The sequence below is a fragment of the Lolium perenne genome, chromosome 1 (assembly GCF_019359855.2).
Source record: "Lolium perenne isolate Kyuss_39 chromosome 1, Kyuss_2.0, whole genome shotgun sequence".
NCBI classification, from domain to species: domain Eukaryota; kingdom Viridiplantae; phylum Streptophyta; class Magnoliopsida; order Poales; family Poaceae; genus Lolium; species Lolium perenne.
The window spans coordinates 201,249,764-201,267,791 of NC_067244.2; the positions used below are offsets into that span (position 1 = coordinate 201,249,764).

General features: G+C 44.5%; 3 protein-coding genes across 3 annotated transcripts; 2 read left to right on the plus strand and 1 right to left on the minus strand.

Moving 5' to 3' along the window:
- Positions 1 to 4,946: 4,946 nt before the first annotated feature.
- Positions 4,947 to 9,826, plus strand: LOC127312451 (protein HESO1-like). Its single transcript, XM_071824202.1, has 9 exons — positions 4,947 to 5,591; positions 6,690 to 6,856; positions 7,283 to 7,428; positions 7,893 to 8,071; positions 8,159 to 8,254; positions 8,350 to 8,419; positions 8,520 to 8,644; positions 9,422 to 9,523; positions 9,629 to 9,826. Exons 1-9 carry the CDS (start codon positions 4,947 to 4,949, stop codon positions 9,824 to 9,826), a joined length of 1,728 nt encoding a protein of 575 aa, XP_071680303.1.
- A 4,402-nt stretch (positions 9,827 to 14,228) lies between these two features.
- On the minus strand, positions 14,229 to 15,217 carry LOC127336396 (uncharacterized). The gene is made up of 2 exons (XM_051363209.1): positions 15,197 to 15,217; positions 14,229 to 14,906 (listed from the first exon to the last, which is right to left on the minus strand). Exons 1-2 carry the CDS (start codon positions 15,215 to 15,217, stop codon positions 14,229 to 14,231), a joined length of 699 nt encoding a protein of 232 aa, XP_051219169.1.
- A 1,225-nt stretch (positions 15,218 to 16,442) lies between these two features.
- Positions 16,443 to 17,646, plus strand: LOC127319209 (uncharacterized). Its single transcript, XM_051349439.2, has one exon. It carries the CDS (start codon positions 16,552 to 16,554, stop codon positions 17,281 to 17,283), a length of 732 nt encoding a protein of 243 aa, XP_051205399.1. The 5' UTR covers positions 16,443 to 16,551; the 3' UTR covers positions 17,284 to 17,646.
- Positions 17,647 to 18,028: the final 382 nt, after the last annotated feature.

The following is an 18,028-nucleotide window of genomic DNA, read 5'->3' on the forward strand; positions in this document are numbered from 1 at the left end:
TATAACAAAGAGAAAAGATTACCAAATGAGAAAAGATTGGAAAACTGAAATAGTGGTACAACATCATCGAGATCCCCATTCGTTATGAAGAGATCGAGGTGGCACTGTGGCAGGCTCCTGCGATTTGAGACCATATGAGAAAAGACCCGGAAACTGGAATAGTGGCACCAACATCATCATGAACCCGGTGCTTTATGAAGAGGTCAAGGTCGTATGCTCCAGTGATTTCAGAGTTATATGGAGAGAGATGGTGTTGTGCCCAATAATCCTAGACGTACGGACGGTTTGGCTTACAAAAACTTTACGGGCTGGCGTGTAATGATTTTGTTGGCTGCGTTTTGATTCCTCCCTTGAATCACGGGTCACATGCTGATTTTGTGCACTGCTTGATGTTGTCCGTAAGAAAATTTTGTAAGATTTTTTTGTAGATGTAGCATTACTCGTGTTGTGCCCGGCGCGAGTCAGAAGCTTTGATGTTGAAGCGGTCGATTACCTGAGGAGTGAGGAAATAGAAATCAGTGAGAAACGGGGAGGATGGAGAGAACGTGAGGTAGTTGCTCACAAGCAGCAGCGACGCATCAGTTGTGTGGAAGAAGCCGAGGGCGCTTAGAGCAAAGCAGAGGAAGGTGGAGGTCGGAGTTTAAATGGAGAGTTTATGCGCACACTCGTCGGATGCCTCCATTCAGTTTCCGATTCTTGCGGAGATCATGGGGAGATGAAGCGAGTGCGTTGTCACGGAATTGATCTGGAAGAGCACCGGAGATCGTCAATGGTTGTACTCGATGTGGATTATTTTTTCTGGAGTGAGGCGGATTTCGTCCGCTGAAATTTTCCACCCAGAAGACAAAACACGTGAGAATGAAGTAAGAATGTAAGATGAAGGAATGAGCTGTTTGTGGGCTCCTGGGTTATCTCCATATCAAAAGAAGGCAAGGGAATAAATGATCGAGTGGAAGGCCACCCTCGTATGTCAGGACGGTTCATATTTGAGACGCTCAAACGTCATCCAGGTTGTCTGGCTGCTCTTACCATGGTTTTAAATAGCCGGCCGCTATAGCCTTTCGGGAGACCTGCCGCTGCGGCTATGCCTTTTATAGGCTAAATAAGAAAAAACCGCTAATAGCCGGCTATAGCCCAATTTAGCCCCTATTTAGCCTTTAATTTAGCCGCTAAACCTCCTGCATTTTAAATTTCTCTTCTCTTCTCTTTTTTATTTCTTGTTTTTCGAATTTGTGTTCAATATAATTAGATAAAACTTGTGAGTTGAATAACTGAATACTTATTTGACTTGAATAGTTGAATAATTTATATCACAAATCGTATTTGAGTCATAGTTTTCCTCCTCTTTTGGTAAGATATGACTGAAATATTTCAATTTTTTAAAAAAAGGCTAAATGGAATAGCCCGCTATAACCCGGCTATAGCCTTTTATAGCCTCCAAAAAAATCGCGGCTAAATGAAATAGCCCGCTATTTTAAACTATGGCTCTTACACAAAATTGGAAAAATAAATGCAATTACACATGGAAATAAAAAGGCAGAACATGCAGTTTTTTCTTTTCCATTACATGACAGATTTGCTTAGGTGGCAGGCTAGGATTTGCTTAGAGATGATTGATGAGGTGGATAGCTTGCATGTTAAGAGAATTATCCTTAGTGGGTTGCTCCTATATAGGTATTGTTATAGATATCCGATCCGAGGTAGTACAAGACTAGCTGCATGTAATAGGAATATATGAGATATGTTGGTATGTGAGGCATTGCTGGTTGGCCAGTTTGCGGGATCTCATCTCGGATCCGCTAGAGATTGCTCTTAGAACAGTTGATCTAAAAAAATTGCTCTTAGAACATCTCTAGGATATTTTGTAACTGTTGATCACACCTCATGCAAAATAGTTTAACCGTTTTTATGGTACAATTTCTTACATGATCTGCTAGAGATGCGCATCGCCTGTACTCTCTTCCCGCGTAGGCGTAGATGCTTATCACTGTTGCGCATCGCATACCATCGGCCGTTCACATCTCATCTCACCTCAAGCCACGGAATACAGAGATTATGTCGTGTTGTGCAGTACAGATGCGTGTCTTGTGCCTTGATATCATGGCAAACGAAAAGCAGATCTACCCACTCGGGTGCATATGCACCCTTTATTTGAAATACATATTAAATATATTTACAAATGTCAAAAAAATATAAATAAAAATGCCGCATGTATACCTTGACATGTTACATGCTCACAAAGTTGTCTCAGCAAAAATCAAGATGTTTTGTACCCTGTGCAAAAAAGACAAATTTTTTGTGCTAAAATAGTCTATTTCTCGAGGCATTATTTGTCTTTTTTATACAGGGTATAAAAATTGTCGGTTTTATGTGAAACTTTACGTGCACACGTAGAACATGTCCCTCTACATGCTAAATTTTTTTCCTAAATTTTTTATGTTTTTGAAATATGTTTTATACATACCGGGTGCATATGCACCCGGGATCAGTTTTGGTTTTCCGAGTCCTCTGGTGCTATTGTGTGCTTGTCCTCTGGGTCATGCTGTTCCGGTGAGAAACTGCGTGGGTGCCTGTAAATTTTCTGTCAAGGATGTGGCAGGGGCCAGGGGCAACACTCGTGTTTGCCGTGGGTCTTTGTGCTGTGCCGTCCATGCACATGGAGGCCCATGGAACCTGCCGAATGCATCCAAAGTGGAAATTATACGACGTCAGAGACGGGCTCGGCGGAAAACGGGTTGGGCCTCATGTATTTAATTCTATGGATCTCAGTTAGGCCACAATTAAGTAGCTAGTCATGGGCGAATCATTTTTAAAAAACGTTGACCAACGGTTCTCTCCGTTGGCTATCGGATCATACACGCTCCATAACATTCTGTTTAATTCGGTCTCTTTGAAACTTAAATCTAGGTAGGCTGGTTACACACTCATAAGTTTTGCCACTAAAGTACTACCTCTGTACGGATTTAATTGACGCCTGGATGTAAAGCAAATGAACTAGCTGTGGTTCTAATCAAAGTCAATTAAATAAGAACGGAGGGAGTAGCACTCAGTTCTCAAGGGTGACCCATTAGTGGGTGTTTTCTTGTTTTCCTGTATTTTTCTAATGGGTTTTCCCAGTTTTCTAGGTTTTCCATTAGTTTTGTTGGGTTTTTATGATTTTTTTTATAATTTGAACTTTTTTTAAGTTTGGACTTTTCCAAGTTTGAACATGTTTTAAGTTTGAGCATTTTTTAAAACTTGAACATTTAAGTTTGAACATTTCTAAAATCTAAACTCTTTTTTATTCAAATATTTTTAATTTTTTTTGAAAATCATGAAAACCAGAAAAATCCCCACCGGCGGAGGGTCTTGGAGACCATCCTGGGCCTTGGCCTAGTCTTGCAGCAGAAAAAATGAGGAATTTTGCCCATAAAACTTGGGAAAAATTCGCCATCTGGGCTCTTGTTGCTTCTTCAACCCAGTCTAGCACTTTGAGCTGAGAAATTGGCCCGTCCAAGATTTGTCATCACGCTCTCCGCCACTGAAAATCCCCAAATGCTCAGCTAGGTAGAAGTGCGCCATAATGGGCCGGCCCACTTGGGCGAGCGCACGAGTGGAGCCTCAGCCACATGTGCTAGCTAGGCGTCAAATAGGAGCTCCCCTGACTAGGCATGTTCATGTGTACGAGGTCAATGTCCACTAGGAGGACATGCAAGCCATTCAGAGCCCTATGACATTTGAGCCCATTCACTAATACACGACCGGTTGTTGGCATATGCTCTTTCATAAAGCGTCCATTATCGAAAAAACTCATGACCCATGGTCAGCTAGTTGCTTTCGAGTAGTAATGTACACATTGCTGTTTCATGACGAGAAATGATATCACCGTCGATGACCGAAACAACCGCCATCAGATCCCGACGACATACTCTCGTGACTATCCCTCTAGGTTGTGAAGAGCCAGAGCTAACTCACAATTGCATGTGTGATATCAATATCGAAGCATAAATGTATCGTCCACCTTTTCCTATCAGCTTAGGCTTTTGGGTGAACTCATTCTATGCATGCAATTTTACGTGGTATCACACCCGCAAAAGGTGTGTTCAATATCCAAGTGACATAATAAAAATTAAAATTTATAGCACCACTCCATGTTAACATTGAGAAAATTGTAGCACCACACCACTTCAACGATAATAGCAAGACTCAGATATGTGTGTTCTTTTAAGGATTGCCGTGTAGTACAACATCCCTGCTTCATCAAGCCACAAAAACACATTAAGATGGACGTAAATATGTCAGAAAAATTAATTGATAATAATTGCATCTTCATAACATGTTTATTTAGTGTTGTAATTTTTGATATTTTTGAATATATTTGACTAGAACTAAAAATGAACTTGCTGAGTTCATGACCAGATTTATACGCCACCTATCTAACAATAGACTGCTACACCAACAGAGTTAGTGATTTAGTGCTGTTTTTTGTGTGAAATAGTCCTGATTCCTTCCAAATGTGTAGATTAGGTATTTGGTACAAACTTTTCAGGCATATATTACAACTTGACGGTGCCTACAGAGAGACCTCAACGATGAGTATCATGCAATGGATACCTCCGATGTGCAATAATGACTAGTTAAGGTATAGATCAGAATTAGAATTAAGTAGTCTATAAGGATTAGGCCAGTTCTAACTTCCCTAGTTAGCGTGTCCAATCCAAATCATGTACGAGTTTGAGTTCGTCCGAGTTTTCGCCTACATAAGCAGCCCAGGCACGGACGGTTGACACCAGGAAATCAACGAAAAGGACAAAACCCCTGGCTGCTTTAGCTATAGCCAAGTCGATCGAAGAGGTCGAGAAGCGAGCCTTCGCTGCCCCATCCTCCAGCCGGCCTTCCGCCGCCGGTTCGCCCTTCGCGGTTGCTTCGATCCTGTGCTCTCCTCCTCGGCCTTCCAGGATACAGTAATGGCGGTGGCGGGCTTCCTCGGGAGTATATTCGTGGTTTCTGCCTCTTACGATCGCGAGTCCAAGAGAGAAGACAAGGTGATGGCCCGGGAGGTGCTAACCCACACGCTCAAGTGGTCCGACGTCGAAATTTCGTTCAGTAAGGACGATTGTGTCGAGAACTTCTCCGAGCCAGGTCGCTTCCCGATCGTGGTCAATCCCAGAATCCAAAACTACGAGTTTTCCCGAGTTTTCGTGAACGGAGGAAGTGCTGTGAACCTCATCTTCCCCAATACACTCGATCTGATGAAGGTCCCTCGATCTGCAATGAAGCTGGCGGCGTCTTATCGTATCTACGGTGCCATACCTGGACCCTGTCTTCCTACTGTCGGCCAGATCACACTTGCGGTGTCGTTCGGGACGGCCAAAAATTTCCGAACAGAAAGGATCATGTTCGATGTGGTTGATATCGAATCAGCTTACCATGCCATATTAGGAAGACCAGCTATGGTCAAGTTTATGGCGTTTGAGTGCTATGTAGGCATGTGCATGAAGATGCCAGGTCCTAAAGGAGTCATCACGATTCGAGGCTCCATCCAGAAAGCCATGCAATGCGAGCAGGAAAGCCTAGAGATACAACGCCGGGCAGAAAATTTGAGGGCAAAGGTTACTGTTGTACTACAACATTCTCTCCTTTTAAAGTTATTATTTTTTAAGTTCAGTTAATCATGTACGTGCATAAGAAGCTACTCAAATATTTGTTCTAGCTTAGATGCAAACATGCATGTAGATGAAACAGTCTTTTGGATTTGAGACTTTGTCTGTCGCATTTCAATTTTATGGTTTCGTTTGCATCTGATAATTAAATCAGAATAATTATGATACAGAAAAAAGGTTATAACTTTTCTTTTAGATGATGGGAGAGAAAACGTTCTCCCAGGGCTCTGCACCAAGTGCATACATGTGCATAACTGCATATACAGCCTAAAAAGAGAGGGAAGTACAAATTGTTTCCAGAATAGCAAGAGCAAAGCCAAGGGAAACCTGCTTTACAAGTAACAACGTTCCCTCTGGCCCAATTCCTAGAGAACTACTAGTCTGGAAGAAACTGTAGGGAACGTTCTCTTTCCCCATGTTATTTTTCCTAGCGACATTTCACTAGTAATCACTCTACGGAAACATGTTTGCTAAGTTATGTACTACAACCTCTGTTCTTCTATGTAAGTCGTTTTGGCAAGCCTTAATTGCTTGTTAAAACTTTTTATAAAAGGAAACGGAGGGAGTAATAAAGTTCACAGTTGGTGAATTTGTCATTTCTACCATATGTTTCATTCCTTAAACGCATTTAGCTGTCCCGAGAACATTTAATAAACATTTCGCAGAGAACAAGGCTCATTCCTTATTTTACCTTCTGGTCATAGCAAATATATATCTTGTAGTTAGAACAAGCAATATTTGGCTATATCTTGATATAATGCTTATCCACGCTATTTTTGAGAACTGAGCTCTAGCTCAGTGGCAAGGCAAGCGAGTGCGCAGCCAGCCCACACCCGGGTTTGAATCCCCATGCGCGGTAATTTCGCAGCAGAGACGAATAAACCGGGAAAGTCTCATCCTAACTAACAACGTATAGCCAAGGGAGGGATCATTCCCACGTTGGTCAATGTTTTTATGCTTATCCACGCTATTTTGCACTCATATTTGGCATCATGAACTTTTCCTTCTCCCTGTTTGAATCTATGTATATTTGTATGTTGGCTGCAGGGTCTCAGCACGACTGCGCAGAGCCATAACTATGATGTGCTCGAGAAGTGTACGAAGGACATCCTCTCTGCAATCAGACCAGACGAGAAGGATCGTAGCCTACGACTTGAAGCACTTCACGAGCTTAAAGATTCCATCTCTTCACTTGGAGCCTTGACAGGTACCACATGAGCCTTTTCCATCTTTTAGAAACTACCACGTTTTGGGATCTGACAGTTATCAAGGTTGAAATGGTGTTATCATTTAGGTACCACATGAGCCTTTTCTATCTTTTAGAAACTACCACGTTTTGGGATCTGACAGTTATCAAGGTTGAAATGGTGTTATCATTTGAAAGCTTCAGTAGCATTTGTACATACATACACTGCCGTAAAGGGAAAATGTTTTCCTTTTTTCGTGAGTTCTAACGTGGATGGAGTTTGGATTCTGAATTTCGATAGACCACTGAAAGATAGTCATCCCATGCATGCCAAGTTACAGTTATTTACGCTGCCATTTGGGGATTGCTCAAATGGCATACATTGTTTTTGTGCCATTCTCTTACGATACCATGCCTAGTTATTGATTTTACTGACTTCTATATTTTCATTAACAGTTGAACCTTTTGGGTCCTTCCTATCCAATCTTTATGCGAAATCAGGTGACTTGGATGTGTCACTTGAGTTGCTGGATGACTCAAACTTCTTATCAACCAAGCAAACTGTCTTGAAAAAAGTGTGTGAAGCTTTACAAACTAGAGGTAATTATTTTAGATTGGCTTTACTATATTGCAAGTTTGGGTCACGGTATTCAAGAGCCTCCTTTTGTTCCATGGTTGCTCAAGAGTGACAGATGTGTTTATTTTGCTTAATGTGATACTCCCTCCGTTTCTTTTTATAGTGCCTATAGATTTTTGGCATTTGTTTCAGAATATAAGGTTATAGCTTAGCTTTTTTTCAATTACCCCCTCCCCGTTCAGCTCCCAAATCGTTCAGCTCCCAAATTTGTTATGGTAAGTTAGTAAGATATGGATTTCCCAAATTTTACGTTGATCTCAAATCGTTTAGCTAGGGTCTTGTGTAAAAAATACTCTTGCGCTAATTTCCGTGCCAAAAAACTATAGGCACTATAGAATGGAACAGAGGGAGTATCTTTTCTTCTCTCTGTCATTAGTTTTTTTTGTCAGACTTCTCGTTTTAATTTTTTTTGTAATATGTTATTCAGGTGTCGCAGAAGATGTGCGGTACATTTTTCGTGCAAGAGTTCCAATTGTTCAATATGTGAGCAACAGATTTGGCATTTCCTGTGATGTATGTGTTGATAACTACCTAGGTCGAATTAAATCTAAAGTGTTATACTGGGTCAATGATTTTGACGAGCGCTTTGGCCATATGGTTTTATTGGTATGATCTACATAACCAAGCGAAATTATTTGTTGCTGATATAATTTGTTTGTTAAGGCAAAGGCTCAACGTTGTGTGTCTTTGCAGGTCAAGGAATGGGCAAAAGCTCGAAACATAAACGATCCAAAAAATGGAACTCTCAACTCATATACTCTTTGCTTACTTGTTCTCTACCATTTTCAGGTTCCTTTTCTCTATACTTTAGACATTTCCTAATTCTCATATATAGGTGCATAAATTATGTCAGTCTCTAACGCTCTTGACCTTGCATCGTCCAGACATGTACGCCTTCAATATTACCACCTATGAGAGTAATTTATGATGTGAAAAATACAGAAGATAGTGCAAGTAAGACACACTTCCTTGTTCAATTTGAGATTGATGGGTTGGGTCAATGATTGTGTGGTGTATCAGTGCCTGGTAATTTACCCCTTGCATTCACATGCAGAACATTACACTGAAAGGCATCTTGATGCGGTTTGTAAGGCGAATATAGCAAAATTTCGACGCCAGAACACAGGACAAAGAAATCAGAGCTCTCTTTCTCATCTGCTTGCAACCTTTTTTGAAAAGGTAAATGTATTTCCCAAGTCACCGTTGTCTTTGACTACCTACGTCCTAAATACCAAATATGGTAAAAACAAGCTATTGATGTTCTAGTCACATGCCTTTTATCTGTTCAAATAGTCATAGGTCGTTTTATAGGTCATTTTCTTTTGTCTTTCGTGAGTTCCTTATATCACATAATAGCAAGATCTGCATAGTGGTGAACAACTGGCTTATGTCTGGTTTTATCTAGTATATTCACAGCCCCTTTTCAAAGAGAAGCTGTAGCAAAATAAGCTAACAAGGTGCTTATGTGGCTTAGTTGATTTTGTTCGGATGAATTTAATCTTACTAGTCCAAATTACTGGGGCTGTAAACTTAATTCCAACCTATGTATAGTTTTTGACAACTGCAGATGATCGAATTCTGTTCCTTGTCATTATTTGTTCAGAAATAAAATTGTCACCAAAAGTACATTTGACTCGCACTGATATGGCAATTTTTTTTCGATGAAGGGCGTTTTATTACTTAAAAAGTTAAAACATTACACCCGACCTCTGCATAACTAGGGTGCACACAACCATCCAATCATCCACACATCGAACGATACAAAAGATAACACAGAAGACGTAATACAAAGTGATCATGCACTGATATGGCAATGGAGTTAGACATTGAAAATTCTAATTAGAAAAAGGCATATATAGATAACTGGATTTGTGCCAAAGTGCATTATATATGGCATTATTTATTCTTACCCTGAAATAAAAAATCTTAACAAGTGGTCTTGAATCTGGTTTGCAGTTTACCAGTCCTTCCCTTACTAGTGCTGTTATATCCACGTACGAGGGTCGGCTCAAGGAAATCCAGGACTTGCCCTATCGGATGACCTCTCACAGCTTGTTTGTAAGTATTTCCTTTGCAGTGCACTTTCTAGGCTCGCGCAGTTGTTACTGATACTTTACCTATCCTCATGCTGACTCTGCATCTATATCCTGTTTGTTTTTTTAGGTCGAAGATCCATTCGAGAGGCATGAGAATGCAGCTAGAACTGTAGATAGATCGGAAATTCACCGTATCGCAAGAGCCTTCGATCATGCCAATTCTGTCTTTGCAGGCGATGGGCTCGCCAACCGGAATGAACTACTTTCGCTCTTGTGTACACCTGAAGTGGCAATACAAGCAGGTGCAGAAGGCATGGCTACCTGACCGTTATGCATACACAACGATCTGATCAGGTTTTGCAGGGATGGTATAATTCAGGCACGTGCAGATGAACTACACCCAAGTTAGCATCAGAGATAGAAAAATGCTCTTCAGATGGAAAATACTAGTGTAGTCCCCGAGGCCCTGCGATCACATTATTCGGGCAATTGCTTTACTTTAAGATTGATGTTCTGTGAAAGTGTGAAGTATTTGGATACACATATATATGTTTGGTATTTTGCGTTTTATGCCTTTTCAAAACCCCTACTTGTTTGTGAGCCAGCTTGCAGGGTTTGATATGAACACGTACTCCAGCATTTCATATCAAAGACATTTCAAAATTTGGACCAATTTGCATATTTGGGTTGATTTACAATTTTTTTTTGACTAAAGGCTTCAGGGCTGACCTGACGTACTCGAGGTCGTTCAAAATAGAAAAGCAGCAATTACCCGGGTCACCTCAAGTGTGCTTTGTCCTTTGGTTTGGTGATCGGCCTCCACAGGGTGGAGAAAGTATGATTTTAATTTTTCAAGAGGCAATCACCAGGATGTTTGGAGAATATATTTAACATGTTCAGCCAAGTTTTCACAAACAAAGAGGAAATCGAAAGCCACAAGCGCGTGCTCTCAAGCGAGGTGCACAACTGCACATGTGGACAGACTACAGAGTGCGCAAATTTTTCATTCCAAAATAGCATTAGACATGAGCGGTGAGTCCCAAATTAGTCAAATGCTCCAGCCTTAAAATTACTTGGCCTGTGCTGTTAAGCATGTGTTTGTCCATGATTTTGTGATATACTCGCACATGAGAGAAACGCTGCGAGATCTGATTTAGGGCAGTCAAGGCTCGAGACCATTGCGAGACAGAAGTTCTGTATTTCTGTTATTTTAACGCGAGAACCTCTGTCCGCCAATAATTAAAATTACGTAAATACTGTAATGCGCGTGACACATGCCTGATTTCCTTGAAGAATTATTTTTATCGAACACAGCGGCAGCCTCGCTAAAAACCGTGACGACTCCTCCGTTCTTCGGTTGTTCCACGGTTCGTCGACAGATTAATTATTTACTTGAGTTTATGGGAGATTTTCGATCAATCGATGATGTACTTTGTGTGTGTTGATCCGTTCCGTGCTTGCACATCAGGCGCTGTTGTGCTGATGTCGAAGGCTTCGTGTGTTAGTTTTCGTCGAGAATGGATACATGTTTCAGCATGTCCCTCGATTGGCAGGTGGACTGCTTCGTGCACGCACATGGCACGACTTCTGCGCTTGTACAGTTCTGTTGATAGTACCAGTAGTAAACACTAGTGGTTAGTTCGGAATCATGAACAGAATGTTGATCGCGCAAGTTGGCCACTAACTATATCATGTCGCTTTATCTTTATCTATCTATATGTTCCGTATCAGTTCATACCAGATGCAGATCACTGATGAAAAATCTCAGAACACCTCCTTCCTGTGTTATTGTATCTAGCCTAACATATTCATCTAGTTTTTTTTTTTTTGAAATAGGGTTGTGCCCCGGCTTCTGCATCGTGATAATGCACACGGCCATTTATTAAAAAGCCATCAGATTCAGTATATGTTACAACTCAAGCATCGCCAAGAATTGATACAAAAATCAACCAGCAAAAAAAGCAACACATACTATGACTCCATATCAACATAGCCTCCTAGTATGCCGCCAGCCAGCCAGCACAAGATATCCTAAGCGATCATCTGGAGCCATGTGCATTCAGAAACCATGGCATCCCGCTGTCCCTCCGGCGAAAGGAGGGCCCAAAGCTCAATCCATTGTGCCACCATATGGATAACCTGCAAGAAGTGAATTTTTTTTTTGTTAAAGATAATATCATTTCGAACCCCATATAGACCAACATAAGGCGGAAACCCCAATCCGGATAAAAGCCTTAGATTGTTTATCTACTCCATTCAACCAATTACCAAATATATTAGTAATATTGGTTGGAGGTGGAAGCTCATAAGTGAAATTAACCGTACGCCAAAGATGTTTAGCTAAAGGACATTCAATAAAAAGGTGTCGTCCCCGCAGAAAACACATTTCGTACACCTATTCCAGTGACGTTTAGCTAAATTGTCTTTAGTTAACAGAACCTTGTTACTCAAAAACCACATGAAAATCTTTACTTTAAGGAGAATTTTCACCTTCCAGAGATATTTTCGCAAAAAGGTGTATGATCATTCATAATATCGCCATACATAGACTTAACCGTAAACAGGCCATGGGATGTCATCCCATACAGAACGATCACTCTCTTCATTCAAGTGTACCAACATCAGTTTTCGGTATAATTGTAGCCATGAAGTCCATTTGTTATCGCTCAACACCCGTCGAAAAGTAATATTCAGCGGGGTTTATGCTAAAACATGTGCTACTGTTACATTCTTGTGATGTACAATATTATATAAGCACAAATATTGTTGAGCTAACGAAGTTTTTCCTAGTTCGCAAAAAAAAAAGCATATTCATTTAGTCTATTCTATCTACCTCACTACGCCTTTGTATATTAGGACTGACACGATATTCTCAAGTGGCTTGACCAATTTTATTCTAGGCCGATCAAATTGTGGGAAACAACCCAGAACAACATGATGGTGCGACCCAACGTTAGAATACATGCTGCGAGTTCTGAAAGATGCAACCAAGTATGAATGCCTAATATGCTTTGGTGAGAGCGTTCACAAAAACAACATAATATATGTGGCCATTCATAAACAGTAGAGAAGTCATTCGCAAAAAAAAAAACAGTAGAGAAGCACAAATTTGTGTTTTGATAATTGGTATAATTTTTTCATGATAATTGTTTGTTTCTTGTGTCCTTTTAACATCATATTCTCGTCCAATCTTTGGCAAGTGCTCACCTCCCAACTTTTTGTTGTTGGATAAGGCATCATCGACTTAAAGATGAAAGATTATAAGTCATCTCACGATTAAAATATGAAAAATAGTATTGCATGAACATCGTCCGATGGTTTTAGACAACGATTGAGCCCTTTGTTTTCCTCTAAGTGACCAACGTCCTTTATCTTTTTCCGAGCCACCCCACATATGCCATCTCGATTCGTCAGTAACATAGCCTCATCGTCTCCACTATTAATTGACCACACCATCTTCTACTTGTCAACATCGTTTTTCCACATTATGCCTCGCCGTTAGAGGCTGATCGAGGATCCAACCAAACTCTAGGACAAATAAGTTCTGTACCATGGGCCATGGTATATTTTGCCAGGGTATCTCTCCACCTTGCTCGTCATTGCAAATCAGATCCCTCCACATTCTTCTTCCTTCCCTCCAACCACCTCCTAGGATCATTCCACCCCTAATCCTTCACCGGTCTCCCAGTTTTCATAAGGTTTGTTTGCTACTCTTCAATTCCGAGTGTTCGCTCACTTGAAAATTCGTAGAAATAGACAACTTGATGAACGTGCCCGTGCTTATATATACCCCTCTCATGTCAAAAGACATTAATTTTGTCAAAAATATTTTCTTGTACAATTTCAACAAGTGAAAAAAAACATATTAGCAATGTACAACAGTCCCTCCCTCCGTTTCATATTGCCTATACTTTCACATCTTAGCTTGCGTAAAGTCAAACTTTGATTTTTGACTAACCATCTAGCAAACAATATCTACAACTACACTGCCAAATGGATACAATATGAATTATGTTTCACGATGATTTAAATAATGTTACTTTTACAATTAATAAAGCCACATATGGTCAAGTTTTACACTGATGCCGACGAATAGCTTAAAGCAACAAAGACAGAGGCAATTAGAAAATAAACAAGAAAAGGTATAGCTGGAGTCATCGATTCCCTCAATCGTGAAAGAAGCACCTCGAAGTGACGAAGGGGGATCTTGATGGGAGGGGGAGGGGGACCATTGTTAGCAAAGTGAATTGTTCTCGTTTGTATCAAGGAAGGGGAGCAATCGTGTGGCCGTTCTCTTCCATGATCAGAGAGGGACCCCTGCCACCTCGCCCTGACTCAGAGGATACCGTACCACCATCATTTTTTTTCGAGGAATGACGGGGGGGGGGGGGGGGGGATCCCCACCGCTTGTTATTTATTTCCCGAAACGACTAGGCAGTCAATCCATCTTTACATGGGGGTGATGAGAAGTACACGCGGGAGGGAAGACATACCGACCACACACGAGGTGGTCAAGCAACACAAGTAAGTAAGTAAGAGCGGAGCATGTTAAGAGGCGCTCGCTCCTCCACTCTAAGACGCCATCGCCAAACAGTGAGGTCATCACAAGCCCTCCAAACCACCAAGGTCAGCGTCGAGTCACATCCATTGAAAACACGGTCGTTCCGTGCTTTCCAAATGGACCAAAGGAGAGCGGCGATGGAGGAATGCCAAGTACTGGCAGAGACCTAAATGGGAGCTGGCAAGTCCCAAATCGAAACTAGCCCCGGCGGAATGGAGACACCTAGGTGGCTCCAAAGGGCCACCGCCGGCGGACAGAAGAAGAAGAGGTGTCGCCCGGTCTCGATCTCCGGACAGGAAGCACATATCGCCGAAGGAGCGCAGTGCTTGTAGAACAGGTTCGCCCGGGTGCTGAGCCTGTCAATGTCAGCCAAGTACGCGAAGATCTTCAGCTTCGTGGGGAGCCGGAGGCCACAAGTCGTGCATGCCGAGGCGTCGGGGGGTCGGCTGGGGGAGAGCATCCTGTACGCCTCGCGCGAGCTGAAAGCCGGCCCTGAGGGGGAGTCGATGACGCGCCTGTCCGCCCCAGCCGAGAGGGAGGTGTCGTCGATGATGCGGAGGACCTGAGTGAGCTCTCCCACTGCCGCCGTCGAGAGGGGAGGCTGGAGGTGCAGCCCCCCGGAAGACACCGAAGCAACTGAGGCGTGTGGCCGCGTACATTGGCTGAGCAGGGCAGGGAAACGCGTCGCCAGCGTTCCCCCCGTCAGCCACTTGTCGAACCAGAAAGACGTCGATCTCCCATCCACCACCGTGCACCCTGGTAATGGCACGGTAGAGGGGGAGGCACTCCGCGACGATCCTCTCAAGGAAAGAGGGGGCGGAGGAGCAGTCACCGAGGTCTCGACCTGTGTGAGAAAAAAACCAGTCCTTCCAGGGGAGGGAGTCAGAACCATGAAGCCTATGTATAAAATTAAGCAGCAAACACCTGTTCTGCCGGTGGAGATCCTTGATACCGAAACCACCCTCCTGCTTAGGCAGAAGCACTCTGTCCCAAGCAATCAGACAGCGAGCCCCAGAGCAGGAGTCCTTGCCGGTCCAGAAAAAAGCGCGGCGTCTCTTATCAGAGACCAGACTAAGAACCAGATTTCCAAAAAGAGCCAGAAACAAGCCAAACTATTAGCTGCACAGAGCTCACCTTGAGCAGCCTTGCCGCCATCCTCGGATGCAGCCACAAAGAGACAAAGCTGCATGGCGAGGATCGTGATGAGAAGTGCTTTGTACAAGAATAGTGGAGACAATGCTAAGTCTTGGGACAACGCCTGCAAGGAAGAAGCACCGTGCTCCCGCCTTCCCGTGACACCCCTCCAAATGTTGGGGGGAGGGGGGCTTCTGCGCCCTACCTAGGTACGAGGGCACCGTTCCACCGGCGAGCGGGCACAAAGAACAAAGAGAGTAACCAAGAAAGGACCCAAACCTAGGTCTCGGCATCGCCACCACAACTCTGACCACAGCACTACTGCTACCCGCTAGACACCTGAAACAACACAAACCGACAACCCTAGCTCAACCAAGCCAACACCTTTGGGAAGCTGACGCCGCCTGGAGCATCGCGATCGCCCAATCCAAATGATTTGGGATTTTACGCGTTTAACTAGAGGGGAAGGGAGGGGGTAAGATAGCTCGATGATGCCTCTAAGGTAGAACGCGACATCCACGGGCGTCACCACCATCGTAGCTGGTACAACCTACCAGGGATTTCTCCCGGTTCTAGCCCCACCTCCAACACCCAAGTTGACAACATATCTAACGTCCGAAGGCGAACAAAGATCAACACCGGCAAGGTTAGGCACACTAGAAGAGGAGAGGTCGCCAAGCTTTAGGTCTGGTCCGGGGAATTGAAGTTGCGCCCCACGCACCACGGTCAATACCCAGGACCTGCATCATGCGCGCTGCTCGTCGCGGAGCTTGCACAGATACACCACCGGAGGCCGACGTCTCTCCTAGGTCCACCACGAGCGAGTGGAGCGACATGAACATGACCGTCACCTTGAGCGACCATGCAACTTCCGACGACCTCCTAAGGTAGCGACAAGGAGGAGGAGACGGGAAGGGGGACGAAGGCGGCGCTAGGGTTTGGTAGCCACACGAGTCGCCCCACAGAGGAGTGACACGAGGGTGAACCATTTTTTCCTCGCATCCATCACTCATAATGGTACTTAAAACTGTAGTTATTGACATTTTTTTTTGTAATATGCAGAGTAATTAGAAGCCGATGGAATACCAAATGAGTAACCAGCTGCTGGCGCACGTAGACACACGCTAGGCACGTGCCAGCGTGTCATTCCCCTCCTCAAGTGGGTAGGAAAAAGTGCCATAAGTTTGGATCGCAAGTGACCACCGATCGAGCAAGAGATCCCGCGTATAAAACCCGCGCCATCGGATCACTCGACTTCTCGGATCGTTCGCGCTCCACTCTCCCACACGCGGCGACCAATTAATCCCGCACCTACCAACGCTGGCGAGCCAGAGAGCCTCGAGATCGTGCACTTGATGAGAGCGCGAGAGATGCCGACGCCGATGCCGCTGCCGGTCCCTCGCAGCGGCGCGGCGACCCCCAACTACCCGCAGAGCCCGCTCCGCATCACGCACGACGGCGAGTTCTACGCGCGCCTGCTCACCAAGGAGAGCTCCCTCGCCAACCCCTCCTTCCGCTACTACGGCGCCGGCCCCGCCGCCGTGCCCTTCGGCTGGGAGTCCCAGCCCGGCACGCCCAAGGACTGCGCCTCCTGCAGGATCACGCTCTCCTCCTCCGCCGACGTCCCGGCCATCACCCCGCCGCCGTCCTACCACCTTCGTGCCGACGCGGCGCCGTACGGCCACGGGAGGAAGGGCCGCAGGGGTCCCGCTGGAGACAAGAGCTGCGCCGTCCCCGGCGGGAGGAGCAAGTACTGCTGCGGCTACAGGAAGCTCAGGTGGATCAAGATCGGCTTCATCGCGGCCCTGTTCCGCCGGATCGCGCTCGGCCGGTCCCGCGTGTCGTCGGCGGCCGAGACCTCGTCCGCGGCGTCGGTGCAGTCCTCCTCCACCCGCTGGCTCTTCTCCGGCGGCTCGAGCAGCAGCTGCCTGGAGGAAACCGGCGCCCAGCACTACCACCACTACTACGACCCGGCGCTGGCGACGAAGGGAATGCTCGACCTCGGACTCGGAGGGGTCCGGCCGAGCCCGTGGGCGGTGCAGTTCTGCGGCGGCGGCGCCAGGAGGGAGGCCGCCGGCTGGCAGTAGGCGCCGGCCAAGCGCACGCCGTTCCAGTCCATGTGGAGAGTTGATCGATCGCTCGGTTCGTACTTCGTAGCTACACATGCTGTTCGATCGATCCAGTGTCTGTCTGTTACTGTGTCTTGTGTCTGATAGTAATGTGCAGCATAAGTGCATGTTCCTTCTCTTTGGTCGTTTAGCGTTGGCGTGGTGTGGCTGCTGCTTGCCGGCCGGGCACACGACAAGAGCACGTCGGCGTTTTACCTTTGGAAACGGTTTGGGTGCAGTTGTCTCGTGGTGTGTGGACTATGGAGAAGATGCATATTGTCGATCGGCGACTATAGATCAGCCAGACAGTTCACGTGTTTGGAATTTACTACTCTATTCATAGTGAGATCACCTCACTACTCCTTGCCATGGCGTTTAGGGAGCAGTAAAAATCACTGTCACTTCATAATTCGGTAACTCCGTCAGGATGGATTATTTTTACCGTGTCACTCCCTCTCCATTCCAAAATGTATCGCACCTTTTTCCCCCTGGTCTTTGATGCAGGATTTTGATCACTAATACATACCACATACTGAATTATATGAATTGAGAATGTTTAAACGATATCATTGCATTCGTGTTGCAAAATTCTGCCACTTCATGTATATTTATACAAATTTTGTGAATATATTATAAGTACAAATCCTAATCAAGGTTGTAAGCTATTTACCCGCGGAACTTAATGATGCCTTACATTTTTTTAGTATTTAGCATAAAACTACTA

Excerpts from the sequence above, each read along its gene's own strand:
- LOC127312451 (XM_071824202.1), top strand. The coding sequence starts at position 4,947 with ATGGCGGTGGCGGGCTTCCTCGGGAGTATATTCGTGGTTTCTGCCTCT. Across the intron at positions 8,255-8,349 it reads TTGTTCTCTACCATTTTCAG|ACATGTACGCCTTCAATATT; the intron begins GTTCCTTTTCTC and ends TGCATCGTCCAG. Across the intron at positions 8,645-9,421 it reads TTGCAACCTTTTTTGAAAAG|TTTACCAGTCCTTCCCTTAC; the intron begins GTAAATGTATTT and ends TCTGGTTTGCAG.
- LOC127336396 (XM_051363209.1), bottom strand. The coding sequence starts at position 15,217 with ATGGCGGCAAGGCTGCTCAAG. Across the intron at positions 14,907-15,196 it reads TGGCGGCAAGGCTGCTCAAG|GTCGAGACCTCGGTGACTGC; the intron begins GTGAGCTCTGTG and ends TTTCTCACACAG.
- LOC127319209 (XM_051349439.2), top strand. The coding sequence starts at position 16,552 with ATGAGAGCGCGAGAGATGCCGACGCCGATGCCGCTGCCGGTCCCTCGC.